This window comes from Pongo abelii, chromosome 13, assembly GCF_028885655.2.
Source record: "Pongo abelii isolate AG06213 chromosome 13, NHGRI_mPonAbe1-v2.0_pri, whole genome shotgun sequence".
Taxonomy (NCBI): domain Eukaryota; kingdom Metazoa; phylum Chordata; class Mammalia; order Primates; family Hominidae; genus Pongo; species Pongo abelii.
The window spans coordinates 42,481,304-42,506,829 of record NC_071998.2 but is presented as its reverse complement, the minus strand read 5'-3'; the positions used below and the strand labels follow the sequence as shown (position 1 = coordinate 42,506,829).

Sequence of the window (25,526 nt, the reverse complement as noted above, 5' to 3'; positions counted from 1 at the left end):
AAATGAGTTAAGGAGGATTCCCTCTTTTTCTATTGATTGAAATAGTTTCAGAAGGAATGGTACCAGCTCCTCTTTGTACCTCTGGTAGAATTTGGCTGTGAATCTGTGCAGTGCTGGGCTTTTTTTTGGTTGATAGGCTATTTATTTTTGCCTCAATTTCAGCTCCTGTTATTGGTCTATTCAGAGATTCGACTTCTTCCTGGTTTAGTCTTGGGAGGGTGTATGTGTCCAGGAAGTCATCCATTTCTTCTAGATTTTCTAGTTTATCTGCATAGAGGTGTTTATAGGTGTTTATAGTATTCTCTGATAGTAGTTTGTATTTCTGTGGGATTGGTGGTGAGATCCCCTTTATCATTTTTTATTGCGTCTATTTGATTCTTCTCTCTTTTCTTCTTTATTAGTATTGCTAGCAGTCTTATCTATTTTGTTGATCTTTTCAGAAAACCAGCTCCTGGATTCATTGACTTTTTGAAGGGTTTTTTGTGTCTCTATCTCCTTCAGTTCTCCTCTGATCTTAGCTATTTTTTGCCTTCTGCTAGATTTTGAATTTGATTGCTCTTGCTTCTGTAATTCTTTTAATTGTGATGTTAGGGTGTCGATTTTAGATCTTTCTTGCTTTCTCTTGTGGGCATTTAGTGCTATAAATTTCCCTCTACACACTTCCTTAACTATGTCCCAGAGATTCTGGTATGTTGTGTCTTTGTTCTCATTGGTTTCAAATAACATCTTTATTTTTGCTTTCATTTTGTAATTTACTGAGTAGTCATTCAGGAGCAAGTTGTTCAGTTTCCATGTAGTTGAGCGGTTTTGAGTGAGTTTCTTAATCCTGAGTTCTAATTTGATTGCACTGTGGTCTGTGAGACAGTTTGTTGTGATTTCTGTTCTTTTACATTTGCTGAGGAGTATTTTATTTCCAATTATGTGGTCAATTGTAGAATAAGTGCAATGTGGTGTTGAGAAGAATGTATATTCTGTTGATTTGGGCTGGAGAGTTCTGTAGATGTCTGTTAGGTCTGCTTGGTGTAGAGCTGAGTTCAAGTCCTGGATACCCTTGTTAACCTTCCGTCTCGTTGATCTGTCTAATATTGACAGTGGGGTTTTAAAGTCTCCCATTATTATTGTATGGGAGTCTAAGTCTCTTTGTAGGTCTCTAAGAACTTGCTTTATGAATGTTGGTGCTCCTGTATTGGGTGCATATATATTTAGGACAGTTAGTTTTTCTTTTTGAATTGATCCCTTTACCATTATGTAATGGCCTTCTTTGTGTCTTTTGATCTTTGTTGATTTAAAGTCTGTTTTATCAGAGGCTAGGATTGCAACTCCTGCTTTTTTTTTTTTTTTTTTCTGCTTTCCATTTTCTTGGTAGATCTTCCTCCATCCCTTTATTTTGAGCCTCTGTGTGTCTGTGCATGTGAGGTGGGTCTCCTGAATAAGCACACCGATGGGTTTTGACTCTTTATCCAATTTGCCAGTCTGTGTCTTTTACCTGGGGTATTTAGCCCATTTACATTTAAGGTTAATATTGTTATGTGTGAATTTGATCCTGTCATTATGATGTTAGCTGGTTATTTTGCCTGTTAATTGATGCAGTTTCTTCCTAGCCTCGATGGTCTTTACAATTTGGCATGTTTTTGCAGTGGCTGGTACCAGTTGTTCCTTTCCATGTTTAGTGCTTCCTTCAGGAGCTCTTGTAAGGCAGGCCTGGTGGTGACAAAATCTCTCATCGTTTGCTTGTCTGTAAAGGATTTTATTTCTCCTTCACTTGTGAAGTTTAATTTGGCTGGATATGAAATTCTGGGTTGAAAATTCTTTTCTTTAAGAATGTTGAATATTGGCCCTCACTCTCTTCTGGCTTGTAGGGTTTCTGCCAGGAGATCCGCTGTTGGTCTGTTGGGCTTCCCTTTGTGGGTAACCTGACCTTTCTCTCTGGCTGCCCTTAACATTTTTTCCTTCATTTCAATCTTGGTGATTCTGACAATTGTGCATCTTGGGGTTGTTCTTCTCGAGGAGTATCTTTGTGGTGTTCTCTGTATTTCCTGAATTTGAATGTTGTCCTGTCTTGCTAGGTTGGAGAAGTTCTCCTGGATAATATCCTGAAGAGTGTTTTCTAACTTGGTTCCATTCTCCCCGTCACTTTCAGGTACACCAATCAAACGCAGGTTTGGTCTTTTCACATAGTCCCAGACTTCTTGGAGGCCTTGTTCATTTCTTTTCACTCTTTTTTTCTCTAATCTTGTCTTCTCACTTCATTTCATTCATTTGATCTTCAGTCACTGATATCCTTTCTTCCACTTGATGGAATAGGCTATTGAAGCTTGTGCATGCATCATGAAGTTCTCGTGCTGTGTTTTTCAGCTGCATCAGGTCATTTCAGTTCTTCTCTACACTGTTTAATTCTATTTAGCCGTTCGTCTAACCTTTTTGCAAGGTTTTTAGCTTCCTTGTGATGGGATAGAACATGCTCCTTTAGCTCAGAGAAGTTTGTTATTACCGACCTTCTGAAGCCTACTTCTGTCAACTCGTCAAACTCATTCTCCATCCAGTTTTGTTCTTTTGGTGGCGAGGAGCTGTGATCCTTAGTTGGAAATGCAGAGATTACCCATCTTCTGCGTTGATCTCCGTGGGAGCTGCAGACTGGAGCTGTTCCTATTCGGCCATCTTGGAAGCACTTGAGCTGGACAAGTTGTTTTTTAGGTTCCCTGTACAGAGTCACCCAAGGACTTCCCTTTAACATCATCCTTGGAATTATGTCTCATTCTCTTGTATTTTGAATCTCTTTTTTGATAATCTTGTGCCTTCTTCTCTATTTGGTTTTCTCCATTGGAAAGTAGCTATTTGAGAAATTATTTATCAGAGGAAAATTTAAAACTTGCGTTCTGAAAGTTTTTGATCTTTATCCTTTTTCATAGTTCAGCTGGCCGTTCATTCAGTTTTGGTGTTTTAGAAGTCTGAAGTCAGTTGAATCCTGATCTTTTGTATGTAGTCCACATTTTCCTCTGGCAACTTAACGAAGAGTGACCATCAAGTCTGGAATCTTTAGGTGATTATATATGAAATGGTTTACTTATGTTACATTATTATACATGATAAAATAATAATACGTGTGTTTCCATACTTGATGGGCACTCTGTAGAATCTTTTTTGTTCCCAGTGTTCTGAAATTTCATGAAGATGGGCCTGACATGGATCGTTTTTCTTTCATTTTGCTAGGTACTTGTCGAGCTCTTTCAATTTTAGAGACTGGAGTAATTAATTTCTGGGAAATTCTCATTGCTTTGTTTATTCTTTGCACCTTATTCATCTTCTGTCTCTGGACTTCTTTATACGTTGGGACTCCTGGATTGATTTTCTTATCTTTTCTCTACTTAGACTCATTTTTACAGTTTAGTTCTACTTTGAGAGATTTACATAAACGTAGCATCCAATCCTTTTATACATGTTTATTTTAAATTCAAGCTACTCTGCCTTGGAATATTCTTAATCTAAAGGAGAATATACACCTCATGCCCCCATGAGGAACACAGACAATTAACACTAGAATTGTCTGTGTTCCACCCCAGAGAGAATAATGTTGATTGCTCAGAGTAAGTTCATGTGCTACTCAAAAATTACCTCTTTATTTGATTATAGTAGTAATTTAGACTTCATGATACTGAGCCACCCTGTCTCCTGCATTATAATTTAATCAGGGGAAACAGGTCTACTACATTTTTAGGAAGATCTCAGATTTAAAACAGTGACAACATTTTAATTTGAATTAAAATTATCCCTTTGGTAGATTATCTATAGAAAATTTTAAATGAAAATACTTCCAAGCTACCTTTTATTATATGTTCATACAGAATGTAAACACAGTTTAATACTAACCTGAACAATATATATATATATTTTTCTCTCATATATATGTGGGTGTGTATTTATATATCTATATGTGTGTGTGTGTATATACCCCATCTCATATATATATACACACACACATGCACACACACAAATGGCTTTGTGTGTGTATATATATATATGTGTGTGTGTCTTATATATATATAAAAGATGGAGTCTTACTCTGTTACCTAGACTGGAATGCAGTGGCACAATCATAGCTCACTGCATCCTTGAACTCCTGGGCTCAAGCAATCCTCCTGCCTCAGCCTCCTGAGTATCTGGGACTACAGACACACACCACTGTGCTCGGCTGATATTTAAATTATTTTGTAGAGATGGAGTCTTGTTTTGTTGCCCAGGCTAGTCTTAAACTCCTGGCTTCAATTGATCTTCCTGCTATGGACTGCCAAAGTGCTGGGATTACAGGTATGAGCTGCTGCACCTGGCCTATCTGAGCAAAATTTAAATAGGAAGGCGAATCCTTTGAAAGGAAATTCGTATGTCTTCAAAATGAATGTGAATTATTTTTGATTATTTTTCCTTTTGGATTTTCCATGCCACCACACTGGTTCTACTTGCATGGACATTCAGATGTGAGACATTTGTTCCATTTCTAATGTCGTATTTTAATTTTAAAGTTGGTTGGTAGTACTGTTTTCTCAGTCTTGAGATAGTCTCTGAGCTAATTGAACTATGGTAGGTGGGTTTTGCTCATCAAAAATGGTGGTGAAACCAAATCAACAGTAACCAAATCTATTTTGCTTATAGCCTTGGGCATACTACAAATACCTACTATCAAAGGGGAAGTAATATTGCTTTGAAGTTTTTCATTTAAGAATATGCAGTACTTTTTGTTCGAAAAAGGAAAGTTAGCCTTAAAAAGTCTTTTAGCACAAACACATGATATGTAGTACATCTGCCATATGTCTTAAAGGTGTGTAATATCAGTTGATGTAAGCATGTTTGAAAAACCTGCTCTGACACTTTAACTTTTCAGATTAGAAAGAGAGTATTTCTCCAAAAATAAGAAACTAAATGAAGAGATCGAGGAACAGAAGAAAGTAATTATAGACCTTTCAAAGAGACTCCAGTATAATGAAAAAAGTTGCAGTGAATTACAGGAAGAACTAGTAATGGTAAGGATAAAAAAGAAAACCCTATGGCAATCACTTTATTAGGTCATATTTGATGTATAGCAGGGTTTTTCCTCACCACATTCCATGAGATAATAGTATGAAAGTTATTTTAGTGACATTGATAACAAAATTTCCAAAACTGAAAATGCTGATTACATCAAAGATATACATAATGAAACCTCTCTGATATGGAATAATTGGGGGAAACTAACTGGACTAGTAAAAACTCTGAATTATAGAATTTTCAAAAATGTATTCAAATGTTTTTATTTTTTTATCATGCATAAAATAGTATTACTTAGATTAAGGGTGATTAGGGTTTGTAATTAATACATCTGATGATTTCAGAGACTTCCTTTTGTAATTGTTTTGTACCTGATCACTCTCTCTCCATTCCCCAGTAATCTAGCTTTTACACCATAACCAAATTTATCTTTGTAAAATATTGATCTGTTTTTGTCAACCTCTCTTTATTCAAAACTCATAAGCATTTCAATGTCTCCTTGTTGTTTTCGGAATAACGGCCAACTTCTTGTTGTATAATCTCAGGACCCTTTCCTTTTGTCTTCATATTAACTTTTCTACCCTCTTCTTTTGCCTTTGCCCTCTATCTATCTTGCTTTAGCCACATTAGAGTGCTCCTTGTTTTCTACACACACCTTTTCTTTTCTTTTTAAAGATGGGGTTTCACTCTGTTGCCCAGGCTAGAGTGCAGTGTTGCAACCCTAGCTCACTGAAATCTGCAACTCCTGGGCTCAAGCAATCCTCTTGCCTCAGCCCCCTGAGTAGCTGAGACTGCAGATGTGTGCCACCTTGCTTGGCTAGTTTAAAAATTTTTTTACAGAGATGAGGTCTCGCCATGTTGGCTAGGCTGGCACCAAACAAGTGGCCTCAGGTGGTCCCCCCGTCTTGGCCTCCCAAAGTGCTGGGATTAAGGCATGAACCACTGCATTGACCTAAACATACCTTTCATATATTCTTATTTTTATTCAGGTTATTCATTTCTTTTACTTGCAGTGACTAAAATGCTCCTTTTCTTTTCCATTAACATATTTCTTTACATCCTGTGATGCCCAGCTCTGATATCTTGCAATCTGTGAAGCTTTCTGTGATTCTGTCTTCTCCACTCTGATCCACCTTAAGTTAAAATTTTGTGCCTCCTCAACAGTATTTCTTTAGTACTTAGTTCAGCATCTTTATCATATGATACTCACCGAAATTTGATGTGTATTATGTCTCCCAAGAGGATATGAATGCATTGAGGTTAGCTTACTTCATTTTACATACCTAGATTCCACTATACTACTTGGCTCAATAAACATTTGTTCGATGGATTTATTTGGTTGATGCAGAATCCTCTTCTCTGCAGTTTGCTGGGGACCCCACCAGGGAGGGTGTAAAGTTTATGGTAATACTGTATTACTTCTTTGTTTTGTTCTACACATACATACTTTCCTCAGAGGCTTGACTACTTCACTTTCAGTTATATTCCAAAAGTTTTAGTGATTTAGTTATTGAGGACAATGGATATTATTCTCCTCAAAAAAGGTGGACCCTGGATTATACTCGGAATTTGTCACCAAATCAGTGCTGCCCAGATCGAAAGCTAATAATAGGATATAGTTAAAACTCTTCAGTGTTTTTTCAGATGATCCAATATTATATACATTTTCCATTTATCTCAAGGTATTTGCTGTGTTCTAATTCAGGAAACTGATATCATTGCTTGTTCTAGAAATCAGTTTGCAGTTTGATATTTTGAATGTGATGTTTTAGAAAGTTAAGAGCCCTCTGTGTAGTCTACTGTAGCATCTGTTCACTGTAATGTTATCTTAAATTTCATGGGCTGTTTTAACTCTTACCTCCTAGTTCAGGAGGTTGAATCAGTAGTGGAGAAAAATATGTCAGGGTTGTTGAGCTGAGTACTGCATTTGGTTTGCTTGCTTATTAGATATTGTACTCAGTAGTTTGGAAAATAAGCCAGGGCTATAACTAAAAATGCAAGAGTTAAGACATAATCACCAATATAGGTTGCATGAATTTTCCTAATTCTGGTTTTCTAGCACTTTAGTGAGTAGATACAAAATAAAATGAGACTGGTTTAACTCACCACAGAGCATATTCATATTTAGTGATTAAAAAATTTTACTTGGTACCAACAGATTTTTTTTCTAAAACTTTTACAGAGTGATATGTGGCCTAAAATAATGCAAGTGGCAGCTCACCAGCAACCTTTGTTTTCCTGTTGGGACCATCTGCACTCATTGTATTCATTGTATTAACCCATTAAATACTACTGTTCTGATAATGATGCTGAAAATTGTAGGCTAATTGTTTCTTCAAAGCTTGATGAATTGCTAAAAGCAGTTGCAGATCTGTGAATAATGTGATAGTTCCTTGCCGAATGGGATGTTCGAAAAACTTACTCAGGTTGCCAGATTAAGTGATGTACAGTTTATGTGGCTCAGACTGTTAATATCTTCCTCTTAATTTTTTCATCTCTCTTAAACTCATAGCTTTGCGTCTTATTTTCTTCCATCTTTCTCTTCTTTCTTCTGCCCTATTAGCTTTCTTTTAACTTTTTCTGTTTTATGCTTATTAGAGCTGCTGTTCTCTATTTCTTTACCTGACCGTAACATGAAATTTAAGACCTGTTTAATGAAAATGTCTTTAAATAGTAAGTACAATGTTTTTCTTTTTATAAATTACTATTCTATCATTTTTCCTAAATGTATTTTTTTCTTGTACATATTCCTTTATTGACTTTTCTCAGTAGATTAGTGGCCTTTGGGGGAAAGAAGGCTTGAAAAATTTCTCTTGAAAGATGTTTCTCCCAAATTAAAATTTTAAGCCATAAGAAATGAAGTTTTTCTAGTTCTGCATTCACAGTCTGGCTGTTAGTTGTGCTTTGAATTCATAATTGTTGTTGACTGAAGAGAGAATGACTTATGAGGAAGATTTTGCCTTTTGCTTTTGGAAATGAAATTGTTTTAATGACATGCCATGATTTTAAGTACCCTAGTGTGTCTTTTCCACAGTTATAGTTCTTTTCAGCATAATAGTTTCAGTATTTTACAGACTATGGATGGGAAGCATAAATTACCGACAGGTAATTTTTCTTCCCCTTTGAGGTACCAGCTTGTTTTCTAGTTTAGGTCATGTTCATGGTCATTATTTAAGTCTTGGTCTTTATTTTCTCTGTTACATTGGAAAAGAAAGTTAAAGTCACTATCCTCTATAAGTTTACTCGTGAGATCAAGGTGTTATTAATAAGATACAAAGACTTGAGCAAATTTTGAGACTTACAAATAACTTTGTATGTGTTAGTACAGCATAGCCTTATGCTGTATCCTGGGCTAGATACAGCAGCAGAGCTGTTAGAGGCTTTAGAGATCATCTAGCCCAGGATACAGAAAGTCTTAATAAACCAGTTGGAAAGTGATAGCTCCCTTGTTTTGAGAGAGATATTATATAAATATAAAACATAATTTTGGAAAAGTCTAAACTGAGTATGTTGTCTTTTATGGGTATTTAATAAATATAAACCAGCTAACTTTAATTGTACTTTATTTATTTTTATTGGCACAAAATAATTGTATTAATACATATTTATAGGGTACACTGTGATGTTTTGATATATACAACATAAAGTGATCAGATCTGGGTAACTACTATCTCAAACATTTATCATTTCTTTTTATTCTAATTATACTTTTATATTAATGAAATTACTTCTATTCAATGTATAGATTTAAAAGATATAACTAATAAATTAATGGTATATTATTATTATTTTGAATGTCATAGAATCAGTAGGATTTCAACATAGGACATCCAAGGACTTAACAAATTTATTTTCATGTTTACATGAAGATGTGAACACAGAATATGAAACTTAACAGAATTTGACTATAAAAAGTTTTGATTGGAAATTGAGCTTTTAGTTTCAAAATCTATGAATTTAATAATGATTTAATCAACTACTAAATAAAACTGAATTTCTAGTTTAAGGTGCTTAGTGATCATGCTTATTAAAGTCCATCTGAGGCTCAACAGATCCAGCTGGGTCTTTTAGACATTACTGTGAGTTTTTATATCTGCTTCTCTTGAAGCAGGGGAGCTTTCATTTTCAAATTGGTATTATTAGAACTTGCTCTGTGCTTTCTTCAATGAAATTTTCTTAAGTCCGTCATTTCTTGAGATTTGTTTTTCTGCCACTCAGTAATATTTAGTTACAGCTCTAGGAGAGACTTTATATTGAAAAGGGAATTCTAGTTCTCATGAGGTTTTGCTCAAAGAATGTTTTATTCTCTAAAGAACTTGTGATTGAAAATGGTCAAGTGTATATTTTTTCCCAATACTTTTGGGGGTTTAACTGATTATATAATAATAATGATTGCTAGCATTAAATATGATTTTAGAAAGTGCTTTGATGGTTATGCTTTGTGGTGAAGGTAATATTTCTTGATAATATTTTTACTTCCAATGAACTATTAGGTTTGCTTTAGAAGAACATGTTTCTGATTTTGTAGGAGGTTTTCAAAACTAATGGGCTAATAAATATTCTATTCTGAATTTTTACTAAAAAAATGATTGATTCTTGTTTTTCACCAAGAATAGGAGTAGTATTTAAACATGGGCATTGTTTTTGCTAATATAAATATCACTTTCCATTTCTCTTAGTGGCCCTTAAATTTTAATTCTGGTAAATAATGTTCATCGCTTAAGTGTCTTTGTGTATTTAAATATTCCTTTTAGGAGGCTGACTTCCTAAATTTATGGTATAGGCATAAAGCTTTTGCATTAAGCCTTTTGAAATTTATATCTATGCAAATTAGTAAATTTTGAAAATCCAAATCTCATTTTTCACCTGGGAAAAATAAAATGGTATTGTGTATGTATGTGTGTGAGAGAGACAGAGAGCAAGAGATTGCGAGAGAGATGTTTATATGTTAAGGCCCATATTCGGATTGAAAGGTAGCATCTACTGAAAAATAAACTGATTGTCAAAGCTAAGTAAAGAAGGGTAACATTTCATTATGTGAGATAAGCAAGTGGGATCATGGAATACTGACATCCATGGAAGTGGCATAGGTAAACAAGGTGGTAGGGAACTAAGAGACTAGCTATCATTAATATGATTAGGGAAAAGCTGCTGATGGTGATGGTAACAAAAGCTACTCAGACCTCCTTAAGCCCATACAAATGCATTGTGCATATAATGGTAACTAGGTACAAGATATGATGAAAAGGTGAGCTGTGAGGGTAAAAGTATGTAATGAAGATTATAGGCTCTGATGCTTCCTCGTTTTTACTTAGAATTTCTTCCTAATTGTTTAACATACATTTAAATAAAAAACAAAAGTTTTACTTGAGTTCAAAAATGTTCAGAAATTATAAGAACTATATATTAGTTGCAAAAGTTCAACCTATGTTTAAAATGCTTATTTCATTAAAAAACCGATTGACTAAAGGCTTTTTTAAAACCTATTTGTTTTTTCTGTTATTTTTAACCTTATTAAAATTGCCCATCATTGTTTTTATTGTTATTTATGACTTGAGTCAACTTTTTCCATAGCAGATCAGCAAGACCCATTTACCAATTTTTAGATATAGATATTTATATATAGTTTTTATATGTTTCTTCAAGGGCTCGCAATTGAAATTTTTATTTACATGCCTTTCTATTTGTGATACTCACGTTGAGTGAGCAAAAAAGTGAGGGATGAGGTTTTGAAGGATCATAGAGAAGATGATTATGAAACAAACAAAAAAGAATGACATGTTAGATTAAGCCAGAAATGCATTCAGTTCAGCAGTGCGAGAGGTATAGTATCCTAAGTTACATGTAAAGGTAGTTTGTTATCTCATTTTTCTTTCTGGTTAAAGATATTTTTTAACCAACATTGACTCTTCTTTCATAATACATTAAGATTTGTCAATCACAACATTTTCTGAACTTTCTTTGAATATTTTGATATTTTTAGTCCCCTGTTTACACTGGTTGTAGATTCATCACAGCATCTAAAGTAGTTCTTGGGTCATGTTGGGTTATGAATAAATGTTCATCTAAACATCATCTGGTTAGCCAACATAGCATTAAGGGACCTTTAATCCTAGGGCAACAAATTCCATATCTGAGTTTTGTCTGAGGCAAATAAGTGAGTCCCTTTATCCTACAATTCTTTTTTTTTTTTTTTTTTTTTATCCTACAATTCTTTTAAATTTCTGGGGATGTTTAGAATTACAGCGTTTGTTGAGTCAACAATTTATCATTAACCTAAACTTATTCTTTATGTCACATGACAAAATATGTTAATAAAAAATTAGAAACAATATTTTATCTTCAGTTAGTACTTTGTTTTCAGCTAAACAGTTTTGTTTGTTTAGCTAATGGATTCTGTTTTCATTCTCACATTCCTTGTATATTAAAAGATTGTTAAGAGAACTAGCAGCTTTGGGAACAAAATTTGAATATAAGCATAGACCAGATATGGTGGCTGACACCTATAATCTCAGGACTTTGAGAGTTTGAAGCGGGAGGACCATTGAGCCCAGGAGTTTGAGACCAGCCTGAGCAACAAATGTAGTGAGACTCCCATATCTACAAAAAAATTTAAAAAAATGAGCTGTGCGTGGTGATGTGTGCCTGTAGTTCTAGCTACTTGGGAGGCTGAGATGGGAGAATCAGTTGAGTCTGGGAGGTTGAGGCTGCAGTGAGCCATAATTACGCCAAGGCATGCTAGCCTGGGGCACAAAGTGAGACCCTGTCTCAAAAAAAAAAAAAAAAAAAAAAAGATAAATACAACCACAATCCAGCATTTAAAAAACAAAACAAAATCCTGACACTTTTACTGTATGAATGAAGGGTGGAAGCTTCATGAATAAAACTGAAACAATTTGTTAGGAAAAAAAACTTGTCAACTGTAAAACAAGTTAATAATATAATTATTAAATTTCAGCTCACTTTCTACTGGCTGTATTATTTGTAAGACTATTAGCCAGACATCTCTGTAGAATGATGTGAAAATTATAATATTAATACTTACAAATGTAATAGTAATTTTCAGGCAGATGAACATTAGCTTCTTTTTCAGCCTCATGAGTGAGTAAATCTCTTTTTTGCCCTTTGAAAAATTTTACACTATTCAATCTTTTCTGCCTAATTTGACCCTAATTTTGATCTCATATTGTAATAGTTTGGAAATATTAGCTCATATTTTAGTTAAGATTGAGCTTTATACTTGAAAGAGAATTATTTTTGAACTAGGAATTTAATTGAACCTTGATATTAAGCTCACTCCAAGTATGCAGTTGATCTGGCTTTCTATACATATATTCCTGTAAATTTTTATACCTTGATATTAATGGGGACTTCAGTCAGCTGGCATAATAGAAGCAACATAAATTTTGGAGGCATATTGATCTGGGTTTTAATCCCAGGTCTATCTCATTTTAGTTGTGTGACTTTAGTGATATTCTTCCTCTGGATCCATTTGCTCATTTGTAAAATGGTGCTAACAATCTTGGTCATGCAAGGTTTTTGATGAGCATTAAAGATAATATATGTATCAGGAGAATGGCGTGAACCTGGGAGGCAGAGCTTGCAGTGAGCTGAGATTGCGCCACTGCACTCCAGCCTGGGCGACAGAGTGAGACTCTGTCTCAAAAAAAAAAATAAAAAAATAAAAAAAAGATAATATATGTATCAAAATAGCAGAAGATGGAAAAAATATACCATGCACCCAATAAAAAAAAAACTAGAGTGGATATACCGATGACAGACAAAATAGACTTTAGAATAAAAATGTTACTAGAGATAAAGAGGGACATCTCATGTTGTTAAAAGGGTCAATCCACCAGAACAATGTAACATTTATGAACATGTATATGCGTAACAACAGACCTCCAAACTATTTGAAGCAAAACCTGACATAAATGAAGGGAGAAATAGACAACAATAATATTTCGGGGCTTCAGTACCCCACTTTCAGTGATGGGTAGAACAATGAGGAAGACTATCAACAAATAAATAGAAGACTCAACAGTACTGTAAACAAATTAGACCTTACAGATATCTATAGAACACCACACCCATTAGCAAAAGAACATACATTCTTCTCAAGTGTACATGAAATATTCTTGTGGATAGATCATATGCTAGGCCATGAAACAAGCCTCAATAAATTTGAAAGGATTGAAATCATACAAAGTGTCTTCTCTGACCATAATGAAATTAAATTAGAAATTAATAACAGAAGGCAACAGAGGAAAAGTTCACAAATATGTGAAAATTAGATAACACACTCCTAAATAACCAGCAAGTCTAAAAGAAATCACAAAGGAATTAGAAAACACTTTGAGATGAGTGAAATAAAAAGACAACATACCAAACTTTGTGGGATGCAGCTAACACTATGCTTAAGAGGGAAACCTACAACCATAGTCACCTATATTAAAAAAAAATAGTGGGGCATGGTGGTCCATGCCTGTAGTTCCTAGCTACTTGGAAGGCTGAGGTGGGAGGATTTTTTGAGTCCAAGAGTTTGAGGTCAGCCTGGGCAACATAGCAAGACCTCATCTCCTAAAAAAAAAAATCCTCAAATCAGTAACCTAACATTTCACGGTAAGAAAAGAGAAAAAGAAGAGCAAACTAAACCCAAAACAAGTGGAAGAAAAGAAACAGTAAAGACTAACAAGGAAATAAGAGAAATAGAGAATTAAAAAAAAACAGAGGAAATCAGTGAAACCAAAATTTGATTCTTTGAAGAGATAACTAAATTGATAACTTTAGCTACACTCATCAAAAAAAGAGAAGAGATTCAAATTACTGGAGTCATGAATGAAAGGGGGATATAACTACTGACCATACAGAAATAGAAATAATTGTAAGAGAATACTCTGAAAAACTATATGCCAACAAATAGATAATTTAAAATGGACCAATTTCTAGAAAGACACAAATTACCAAAACTGGTTAAGAAGAAATATAAAATCGGCTGGGTGCAGTGGCTCGTGCCTGTAATCCTAACACTTGGGAGGCCAAGGTGGGCAGATCATGAGGTTAGGAGTTTGCGACCAGCCTGGCCAACATAGTGAAACCCCGTCTCTACTGAAAATACAAAAATTAGCTGGGCATGGTGGTGCATGCCTGTAGTCCCAGCTACTCGGGAGGCGGAGGTAGGACAATCGCTTGAACCTGGGAGGTGTAGGTTGTGGTGAGCTGAGATGGCGCCATTGCACTCCAGCCTGGGCAACAGAGCGAGACTCCATCTCAGAAAAAAAAAAAAAAAAAAAAGAAAGAAAGAAAGAAATAGAAAATCCATGCGATAGCAGGATGTCTTAGAATATCAAAATACAAAATAAATCAAAAGAGATTGGATTAGTAATCAAAAAAACTCCCACAAAGAAAAGCCCAGGCTTAGATAGCTTCACTGGTAAATTTATTTAAATGTTTAAGAACAATTACCACCAATTCTTCATAAATTCTTTCAAAAATAGAAGAGGAGATAACACTTCCCATATCATTCTGTGAAGTCAGTATTATTACCTTGATACAAAAACCAAATATACTGAAAGAAAAGAAAACTACAGACTAGCCTCCCTTTTGAACATAGATGCTAAAATTCTCAAAACTATACTAGCAAGCTGAATCCAGCAAGATATAAAAAAGATATTACACCATGATCAAGTGGGATTTATCTCAGGAATGTAATACTAGTTTAACACCTGAAAATCAGCTAATGTAATAAATGACGGAAGCCTAATGATTATCTCAATAGACACAGAAAAACATTTGATAAAATGCAGCATCCTTTTATGATAAAAATGCTCAACAAACTAAGAATACAAGGAAACTTCCTCTTCAACCTCATGAAGAGCATCTATGGAAAACCTACATCTGACATCACATTTAATGGTAAAAGACTGAATACTTTCACCATAAGATTAGGAATAATACAAGGATGTACACTCTCACCGTGTCTGTTCAACATTTTACTGGCGGTTCTAGCCAATGGTATTAGGCAAGAAAAAGAAATAAAAGGCATCAGTTTTGGAAAGGAAGAAGTAAATTATCTATTTGCTGATGACATAATCCTGTATATATTAGAAAATCCTAAGAAATCCACACATACAGAGAAAATTATTAGAGCTAATAAATTAGTTTAGCAGAGTTGTAGGATACAATACAAGATCCATTTAGGAAAGCAGTTGTATTTCTGTAACTAGCAATGAGCATTCCAAAAATAAAATTAAGGAAACAATTCTGTTGACAATAAAATAATAAAGAATATAATACTTAGGAATAATTTGACAAAAGAAGCATAAAACTTGTCTGCTGAAAACTGCAATTTATCACGGAAAGAAATTAAACAAGGTCAAAATAAATGGAGAAATATTTCATGTTCATGTAATAGTTAATACTGGTAAGATGTTAGTACTCCCCAAATTGATGGTTTAATGCAATCTCCATCAAAATCTCAGTTGACTTTTTGGAAGACAGCTATGCTTACCACTGTACCACCAATGAACTTTTAGTTGTCTTTTTGCAGAAATTGACAAGCAGATCCTTAAACACATATGGAAATATAAGGAGGCCCAGCACAGTGGCTCATGCCTGTAATCCCAGCACTTTGGGAGGCCAAGGCAGGCAGATCACTTGCGGTTTGGAGTTCGAGACAAGCCTGGCCAACATGATGAAACCTCGTCTCTACTAAAAATATAAAAATTAGCCAGGTGTGATGGCACGTATCTGTAGTTCCAGCTATTCAGGAGGCTGAGGCGTGAGAATCACTTGTATCCAGGAGCCGGATGTTGCAATGAGCCAAAATCACACTACTGCACTCTAGGCTGGGTGATGGAGTAAGACTCAGTCTTAAAAGAAATACAAGGGACTATGAATATCCAAAATAATCTTGAAAAAGAAGAATAAAGTTGGAGTAGTAACACGTTCCAATTTTAAAGCTAACTACAAAGCTACAGTAGTCAAGATAGTGTGGTACTAGCATAATGATTTACATGTGTATCAATGGACCAGAATTGAGAATCTAGAAAAAAATCCCTCATGATTATGTTTAGTTGATTTTCAAAAAGGGTGTTAAGTCAATTCAGTGGGGGAAAGAATAATATTTTTCAACAAATGGTGCTGAGGGAACTGGATATCCACATCCAAACACCAAAGAATGAATTGACCTCAGCCTGGGCGACAGAGGGAAACTCCATCTAAAAACAACAAAAACAAAAAGAAATGAGAATGGTGATTCTTTAGGCCTTGGGGGTAGTGGTGGGAGAATGGTGAGTGAGAGCCAGTGGGTGTGACACATCTTTTAGGTGGGACAACACTGTTCTAAATCTAGATTGTGGTTATGCTTGTACAACCCCGTGAAAATACTAAAAACATTAAACACTTTAATTGGGTGAGCTGTATGTTATGTCAATTATGTTTCATTCAAGTTTAAAAAAAATGTAAAGTTACCACAATTAAGAGTTTGGTACTGACAAAATAATGGAGAAAGCAATGAAACAGTAAGGAGTTCAAAAATGGCTATCAATATGTATGAAAATTTAGTATATGATAATATTTGTATGCCAAATCAATGTTTAGAGATAGATTATCTCACAAATAGTTTTTAGACAACTTGTTATATTATAATGATAAGTAATATGACTAAATCCCTGACGCATTGCTTATACTAAACAAATTTTAGATTGATCAAAGAGCCATAAAAGAGGAAAATGAAAAAGCACTGGAAGAAAAATGGAATTGTTTTGTCATCTTGGAGTAAAAGGAAAATATGACATAAAACTCAGAAGTCCTAAAGCATACTGTTGATTTGCACACTTGTTCACTTGAAAAATATAATTTTGTTTAAGAATATATTATAGTCAGATGGCCAATAGAAATGAGAAAAAATGATTTGCAACATGTAGCAAAAAGAGATTGCTTTTATAATTTATGGAGCACTTTTATAAATCATTAAGGAAGAAACAAATGATGCAATATAAAAATGGGCACATGATATGAACAGGCAACGCACAGAAAAAAATACAGATGGCTAGTGAACATGAAAGGATGCTAATCTTAATTAAAATGAAGTAAATGCACATTAAATAAGTTGATAATGCCTACTATTGGATTGATATTGGGAAATGGGTGCTCATACCATTCATGGTAGTATACACTGGTATAACTTATTAGAGAGTAATTTGTTAACAATTGTCTGAAAACAATGTGTTTCCTTTTGCCTCATCAAATCTATTTCTAGGAATTTATTGAGTAGATATACTTAACGTACATGCAAAATATAAAAAGAACATATATAAGATTGTATATTGTAGTGTCGTCACTAATAGCAAAAAAACTGCCAGAAACCTAAAAAATATTAACAGTAGGGGGGACTGGTTAAGTTAATTTATGGTACATCTGACCAATGGAGTACTATACAGCTAAAAAAGTTTCTGACGTGGAGAGATGTGAAACATACTATGAGTGGAAAATAAAGTAATATAATAGTATGTATTTTATGATCCTATTTGAATTAAAAAATTATAGATAGATATTTCCTATAATTATAAAACACATTGTGAATAAAACTTACCAGTGAGAATTGAGTTACCTTTTATTTTTCTCTATTTTTTTTTTACTCTGAGCATAATATACTCAAAGAATTTAATAGACTATTTAAATACTTAATAATTAAAAATACCTATAAATATGTTTTATTTAGAGAGAGAGATATATATATACACAAACTTGGTGCTCTATAAATACTATGTTTTTTAAGGTAAACTTTGATTGCCATTAGCAAGAATATATTTTATTTAGACTTATTTATGTTGTATTGTATTTATCTTATTTTATTTTATTTATTTTTTATTTTTTTCTGTTTTTTAATTTTATTTTTATTTTTATTTTATTATTATACTTTAAGTTTTAGGGTACATGTGCACAATGTGCAGGTTAGTTACATATGTATACATGTGCCATGCTGATGTGCTGCACCCATTAACTCGTCATTTAGCATTAGGTATATCTCCGAAAGCTATCCCTCCCCCCTCCGCCCACCCCACAACAATCCCCAGAGTGTGATGTTCCCCTTCCTGTGTCCATGTGTTCTCATTGTTCAGTTCCCACCTATGAGTGAGAACATGCGGTGTTTGGTTTTTTGTTCTTGCGATAGTTTACTGAGAATGATGATTTCCAATTTCATCCATGTCCCTACAAAGGACATGAACTGGTTATTTTTTATGGCTGCATAGTATTCCATGGTGTATATGTGCCACATTTTCTTAATCCAGTCTATCATTGTTGGACATTTGGATTGGTTCCAAGTCTTTGCTATTGTGAATAGTGCCTCAATAAACATACGTGTGCATGTGTCTTTATAGCAGCATGATTTATAGTCCTTTGGGTATATACGCAGTAATGGGATGGCTGGGTGAAATGGTATTTCTAGTTCTAGATCCCTGAGGAATCGCCACACTGACTTCCACAATGGTTGAACTAGTTTACAATCCCACCAACAGTGTAAAACTGTTCCTATTTCTCCACATACTCTCCAGCTCCTGTTGTTTCCTGACTTTTTAATGATCGCCATTCTAACTGGTGTGAGATGGTATCTCATTGTGGTTTTGATTTGCATTTCTCTGATGGCCAGTGATGGTGAGCATTTTTTCATGTGTTTTTTGGCTGCATAAATGTCTTCTTTTGAGAAATGTCTGTTCATATCCTTCGCTCACTTTTTGATGGGGTTGTTTGTTTTTTTCTTGTAAATTTGTTGGAGTTCATTGTAGATTGTGGATATTAGCCCTTTGTCAGATGAGTAGGTTGCGAAAATTTTCTCCCATTTTGTAGGTTGCCTGTTCACTCTGGTGGTAGTTTCTTTTGCTGTGCAGAAGCTCTTTAGTTTAATTAGATCCCATTTGTCAATTTCGGCTTTTGTTGCCATTGCTTTTGGTGTTTTAGACATGAAGTCCTTGCCCATGCCTATGTCCTGAATGGTAATGCCTAGGTTTTCTTCTAGGGTTTTTATGGTTTTAGGTCTAACATTTAAGTCTGTAATCCATCTTGAATTAATTTTTGTACCAGGTGTAAGGAAGGGATCCAGTTTCAGCTGTCTACATATGGCTAACCAGTTTTCCCAGCACCATTTATTAAATAGGGAATCCTTTCCCCATTTCTTGTTTTTCTCAGGTTTGTCAAAGATCAGATAGTTGTAGATATGCGGCGTTATTTCTGAGGGCTCTCTTCTCTTCCATTGGTCTATATCTCTGTTTTGGTACCAGTACCATGCTGTTTTGGTTACTGTAGCCTTGTAGTATAGTTTGAAGTCAGGTAGTGTGATGCCTCCAGCTTTGTTCTTTTGGCTTAGGATTGACTTGGTGATGCGGGCTCTTTTTTGGTGCCATATGAACTTTAAAGTAGTTTTTTCCAATTCTGTGAAGAAAGTCATTGGTAGCTTGATGGGGATGGCATTGAATCTATAAATGACCTTGGGCAGTATGGCCATTTTCATGATATTGATTCTTCCTACCCATGAGCATGGAATGTTCTTCCATTTGTTTGTATCCTCTTTTATTTCCTTGAGCAGTGGTTTGTAGTTCTCCTTGAAGAGGTCCTTCACATCCCTTGTAAGTTGGATTCCTAAGTATTTTATTCTCTTTGTAGCAATCGTGAATGGGAGTTCACTCATGATTTGGCTCTCTGTTTGTCTGTTATTGGTGTATAAGAATGCTTGTGATTTTTGTACATTGATTTTGTATCCTGAGACTTTGCTGAAGTTGCTTATCAGCTTAAGGAGATTTTGGGCTGAGACAATGGGGTTTTCTAGATACATAATCATGTCATCTGGAAGCAGGGACAATTTGATTTCCTCTTTTCCTAATTGAATACCCTTTATTTCCTTCTCTTGCCTAATTGCCCTGGCCAGAACTTCCAACATTATGTTGAATAGGAGTGGTGAGAGAGGGTATCCCTGTCTTGTGCCAGTTTTCAAAGGGAATGCTTCCAGTTTTTGCCCATTCAGTATGATATTGGTTGTGAGTTTGTCATAAAGAGCTCTTATTATTTTGAGATACGTCCCATGAATACCTAATTTATTGAGAGTTTTTAGCATGAAGGGTTGTTGAATTTTGTCAAAGGCCTTTTCTGCATCTATTGAGATAATCATGTGGTTTTTGTCTTTGGTTCTGTTTATATGCTGGATTATGTTTATTGATTTGCATATATTGAACCAGCCTTGCATCCCAGGGTGAAGCCCACTTGATCATGGTGGATAAGCTTTTTGATGTGCTGCTGGATTCGGTTTGCCAATATTTTATTGAGGATTTTTGTATCGATGTTCATCAGGGATATTGGTCTAAAATTCTCTTTTTTTTTGTTGTGTCTCTGCCAGGCTTTGGTATCAGGATGATGCTGGCCTCATAAAATGAGTTAGGGAGGATTCCCTCTTTTTCTATTAATTGGAATAGTTTCAGAAGGAACGGTACCAGCTCCTACTTGTACCTCTGGTAGCATTCGGCTCTGAATCCGTCTGGTACTGGACTTTTTTTTGGTTGGTTAGGCTATTGATTATTGCCTCAATTTCAGAGCCTGTTATTGGTCTATTTTGTGATTCAACTTCTTCCTGGTATAGTCTTGGGAGGGTGCATGTGTCCAGGAATTTATCCATTTCTTCTAGATTTTCTAGTTTATTTGCGTAGAGATGTTTGTAATATTCTCTGATGATAGTTTGTATTTCTGTGGGATCAGTGGTGATATCCCCTTTATCATTTTTTATTGCATCTATTTGATTCTTCTCTCTTTTTTTCTTTATTAGTCTTGCTAGCGGTCTATCAATTTTGTTGATCCTTTCAAAAAACCAGCTCCTGGATTCATTAATTTTTTGAAGGATTTTTTTTGTCTCTATTTCCTTCAGTTCTGCTCTGATCTTAGTTATTTCTTCCCTTCTGCTAGCTTTTGAATGTGTTTGCTCTTGCTTTTCTAGTTCTTTTAATTGTGATGTTAGGGTGTCAATTTTGGATCTTTCCTGCTTTCTCTTGTGGGCATTTAGTACTATAAATTTCCCTCTACACACTGCTTTGAATGTGTCCCAGAGATTCTGGTATGTTGTGTCTTTGTTCTCGTTGGTTTCAAAGAACATCTTTATTTCTGTCTTCATTTCGTTATGTACCCAGTAGTCATTCAGGAGCAGGTTGTTCAGTTTCCATGTAGTTGAGCGGTTTTGAGTGAGTTTCTTAATCCTGAGTTCTAGTTTGATTGCACTGTGGTCTGAGAGACAGTTTGTTATAATTTCTGTTCTTTTACATTTGCTGAGGAGAGCTTTACTTCCAACTATGTGGGCAATTTTGGAATAAGTGTGGTGTGGTGCTGAAAAAAATGTATATTCTGTTGATTTGGGGCCGAGAGTTCTATAGATGTCTATTAGGTCTGCTTGGTGCAGAGCTGAGTTCAAGTCCTGGATATCCTTGTTAACTTTCTGTCTCGTTGATCTGTCTAATGTTGACAGTTGGGTGTTAAAGTCTCCCATTATTATTGTGTGGGAGTCTAAGTCTCTCTATAGGTCACTCAGGACTTGCTTTATGAATCTGGGTGCTCCTGTATTGGGTGTATATATATTTAGGATAGTTAGCTCTTCTTGTTGAATTAATCCCTTTACCATTATGTAATGGCCTTCTTTGTGTCTTTTGATCTTTGTTGGTTTGAAGTCTGTTTTATCAGAGACTAGGATTGCAACCCCTGCCTTTTTTTGTTTTCCATTTGCTTGGTAAATCTTCCTCCATCCTTTTATTTTGAGCCTATGTGTGTTTCTGCTCGTGAGATGGGTTTCCTGAATACAGCACACTGATGGGTCTTGAGTCTTTATCCAATTTGCCAGTCTGTGTCTTTTAATTGGAGCATTTAGCCCATTTACATTTAAAGTTAATATTGTTATGTGTGAATTTGATCCTGTCATTATGATGTTAGCTGGTGATTTTGCTCATTAGTTGATGCAGTTTCTTCCTAGTCTCGATGGTCTTTACATTTTGGCATGATTTTGCAGCGGCTGGTACCGGTTGTGCCTTTCCATGTTTAGCGCTTCCTTCAGGAGCTCTTGCAGGGCAGGCCTGGTGGTGACAAAATCTCTCAGCATTTGCTTATCTGTAAAGTATTTTATTTCTCCTTCACTTATGAAGCTTAGTTTGGCTGGATGCGAAATTCTGGGTTGAAAATTCTTTTCTTTAAGAATGTTGAATATTGGCCCCCACTCTCTTCTGGCTTGTAGAGTTTCTGCTGAGAGATCCGCTGTTAGTCTGATGGGCTTCCCTTTGTGGGTATCCCGACCTTTCTCTCTGGCTGCCCTTAACATTTTTATCTTCATTTCAACTTTGGTGAATCTGACAATTATGTGTCTTGGAGTTGCTCTTCTCAAGGAGTATCTTTGTGGTGTTCTCTGTGTTTCCTGAATGTGAATGTTGGCCGGCCTTGCTAGGTTGGGGAAGTTCTCCTGGATAATATCCTGAAGAGTGTTTTCCAACTTGGTTCCATTCTCCCTGTCACTTTCAAGTACACCAGTCAGATGCAGATTTGATCTTTTCACATAGTCCCATATTTCTTGGAGGCTTTGTTCATTTCTTTTTATTGTTTTTTCTCTAAACTTCCCTTCTCGCTTCATTTCATTCATTTCATCTTCCATCACTGATATCCTTTCTTCCATTTGATTGCATCGGCTCCTGAGGCTTCTGCATTCTTCACGTAGTTCTCGAGCCTTGGTTTTCATCTCCTTCAGCTCCTTTAAGCACTTCTCTGTATTGGTTATTCTAGTTATACATTCTTCTAAAGTTTTTTCAAAGTTTTCGACTTCTTCGCCTTTGGTTTGAATTTCCTCCTGTAGCTCGGAGTAGTTTGATCGTCTGAAGCCTTCTTCTCTCAACTCGTCAAAGTCATTCTCCGTCCAGCTTTGTTCCGTTGCTGGTGAGGAGCTGCGTTCCTTTGGAGGAGGAGAGGCGCTCTGCTTTTTAGTGTTTCCAGTTTTTCTACTCTGTTTTTTCCCCTTCTTTGTGGTTTTATCTACTTTTGGTCTTTGATGATGGTGATGCACAGATGGGTTTTTGGTGTGGATGTCCTTTCTGTTTGTTAGTTTTCCTTCTAACAGACAGGACCCTCAGCTGCATGTCTGTTGGTGTTTGCTGGAGGTCCACTCCAGACCCTGTTTGCCTGGGTATCAGCAGCGGTGTCTGCAGAACCGTGGATTTTCGTGATCTGTGAATGCTGCTGTCTGATCATTCCTCTGGAAGTTTTGTCTCAGAGGAGTACCCGTCCGTGTGAGGTGTCAGTCTGCCCCTACTGGGGGGTGCCTCCCAGTTAGGCTGCTCAGGGGTCAGGGGTCAGGGACCCACCTGAGGAGGCAGTCTGCCCGTTCTGAGATCTCCAGCTGCGTGCTGGGAGAACCACTGTTCTCCTCAAAGCTGTCAGACAGGGACATTTAAGTCCGCAGAGGTTACTGCTGTCTTTTTGTTTGTCTGTGCCCTGCCCCCAGAGGTGGAGTCTACAGAGGCAGGCAGGCCTGCTTGAGCTGTGGTGGGCTCCACCCAGTTCGAGCTTCTGTGCTGCTTTGTTTACCTAAGCTAGCCTGGGCAATGGCGGGCGCCCCTACCCCAGCCTCGCTGCTGCCTTGCAGTTTGATCTCAGACTGCTGTGCTAGCAATCAGTGAGACTCTGTGGGCTTAGGACCCTCCGAGCCAGGTGCGGGATATAATCTCCTGGTGCTCCGTTTCCTAAGCCCATTGGAAAAGCGCAGTATTAGGGTGGGAGTGGCCCGATTTTCCAGGTGCCGTCTGTCACCCCTTTCCTTGACCAGGAAAGGGAACTCCCTGACCCCTTGTGCTTCCCGAGTGAGGCAATGCCTCGCCCTGCTTCGGCTGGTGCAAGGTGCGCTGCACCCACTGTCCTGTGCCTACTGTCTGGCAATCCCTAGTGAGATGAACCTGGTACCTCAGATGGAAATGCAGAAATCACCTGTCTTCTGTGTCGCTCACGCTGGGAGCTGTAGACCGGATCTGTTCCTATTTGGCCATCTTGACTCCACCTCTTATTTTTTTCTTGAGACAAGGTGGTGCTCTGTTGCCCGGGCCGGAGTGCAGTGGCGCAGTCATGCTCACTGCAGCTTTGACTTTTTGGACTCAAGCAATCTTCCCACCTCAGCCTCCTGAGTAACTGGGACCTACAGGCATGTGCCACCATGGCTGTCTGATTTTTCATTTTTTTGTAGAGATGGGATCTCACTATGTTGCCCAGGCTCACCTTGAACTCCTGGGCTTTATTGTCTTGCCTTGGCCTCCCAAAGTGCTGGGATTGAGCCATTGCACCCAGCCTTACACTAACCTGTGAGTCTGTGCTTTGCTAATTTCCAGAAGTCTCCATGTGGACTTCTTGAGTATTTTATAACACAGCAACAACCTGCATGTATATCTGCTATGGAAAGGTGATTTTTCGGCCCAGTGTGGTGGCTCACGCCTGTAATCTCAACGCTTTGGGAGACCAAGGTGGGTGGATCACTTGAGGCCAGGAGTTCGAGACCAGCGTAGCCAATATGGTGAAACCCTGTCTCTACCAAAAACGCAAAAATTACCTGGGCATGGTGGCAGACATTTGTAGTCTCAGCTATTCAGGAGGCTGAGGCATGAGAATCACTTGAACCCAAGTGGTGGAGGTTGCACTGAGCCGAGATTGTTCTACAATCTGGGTGACAGAGCAAGGCTCTGTGTCTAAAAAAAAAAAGAGAAGTCATTTTTTTTTGTTGGCTTATTTACTTTTTGCTCTTTTTTAAAAATCTGACTTTTTGATGATAGAAAAAGGTTTTACAATGAAAAATGAAATCTCTCTCTTAATCACCCAGATTCTCTTCTCAGAGACAACCATAATTATTACTTTTTTTTTTTTTGAGACAGTCTCACTCTGTTTCCCAGGCTGGAGTGCAGTGGCATGATGTCGGCTCACTGCAAGCTCTGCCCCCTGGGTTCACGCCATTCTCCTGCCTCAGCCTCCTGAGTAGCTGGGACTACAGGCACCCGCCACCATGCCCGGCTAATTTTTTGTATATTTAGTAGAGACGGGGTTTCACTGTGTTAGCCTGGATGGTCTGAATCTCCTGCCCTCGTGATCCACCCGCCTCGGCCTCCCAAAGTGCTGGGATTACAGGCATGAGCCACCGCGCCCGGCCATAATTACTACTTTTAAAAATGATTCTGGGCCGGGCATGGTGGCTCACCCATGTAATCCCAGCACTTTGGGAGGCCGAGGCGGGTGGATCACTTGAGGTCAGGAGTTCAAGACCAGCCTGGTCAACGTGGTGAAACCCCTTCTCTACTAGAAATACAAAAATTAGTCGGGTGTGGTGGTGGGTGCCTGTACTTCCAGCTACTTGGGAGGCTGAGGCAGGAGAATCAGTTGAACCTGGGAGGTGGAGGTTGCGGTGAGCTGAGATCGCACCACTGCACTCCCGCCTGGGTGACAGAGCGAGACTCCGTCTC

At 36.8% G+C, this 25,526-nt stretch overlaps 1 protein-coding gene across 18 annotated transcripts in view; it reads left to right on the top strand.

The window, feature by feature from the left end:
* CCDC171 (coiled-coil domain containing 171) overlaps window positions 1-25,526 on the top strand; it is a 467,560-nt gene that overhangs the window by 139,543 nt on the left and 302,491 nt on the right. For all 18 annotated transcript variants that reach the window (XM_054519835.2, XM_054519832.2, XM_054519828.2 and 15 more), the window contains one exon: window positions 4,877-5,015. In XM_054519835.2, the coding sequence (XP_054375810.2) occupies window positions 4,877-5,015 (139 nt within the window). The remainder of the gene's footprint in view (window positions 1-4,876; window positions 5,016-25,526) is intronic.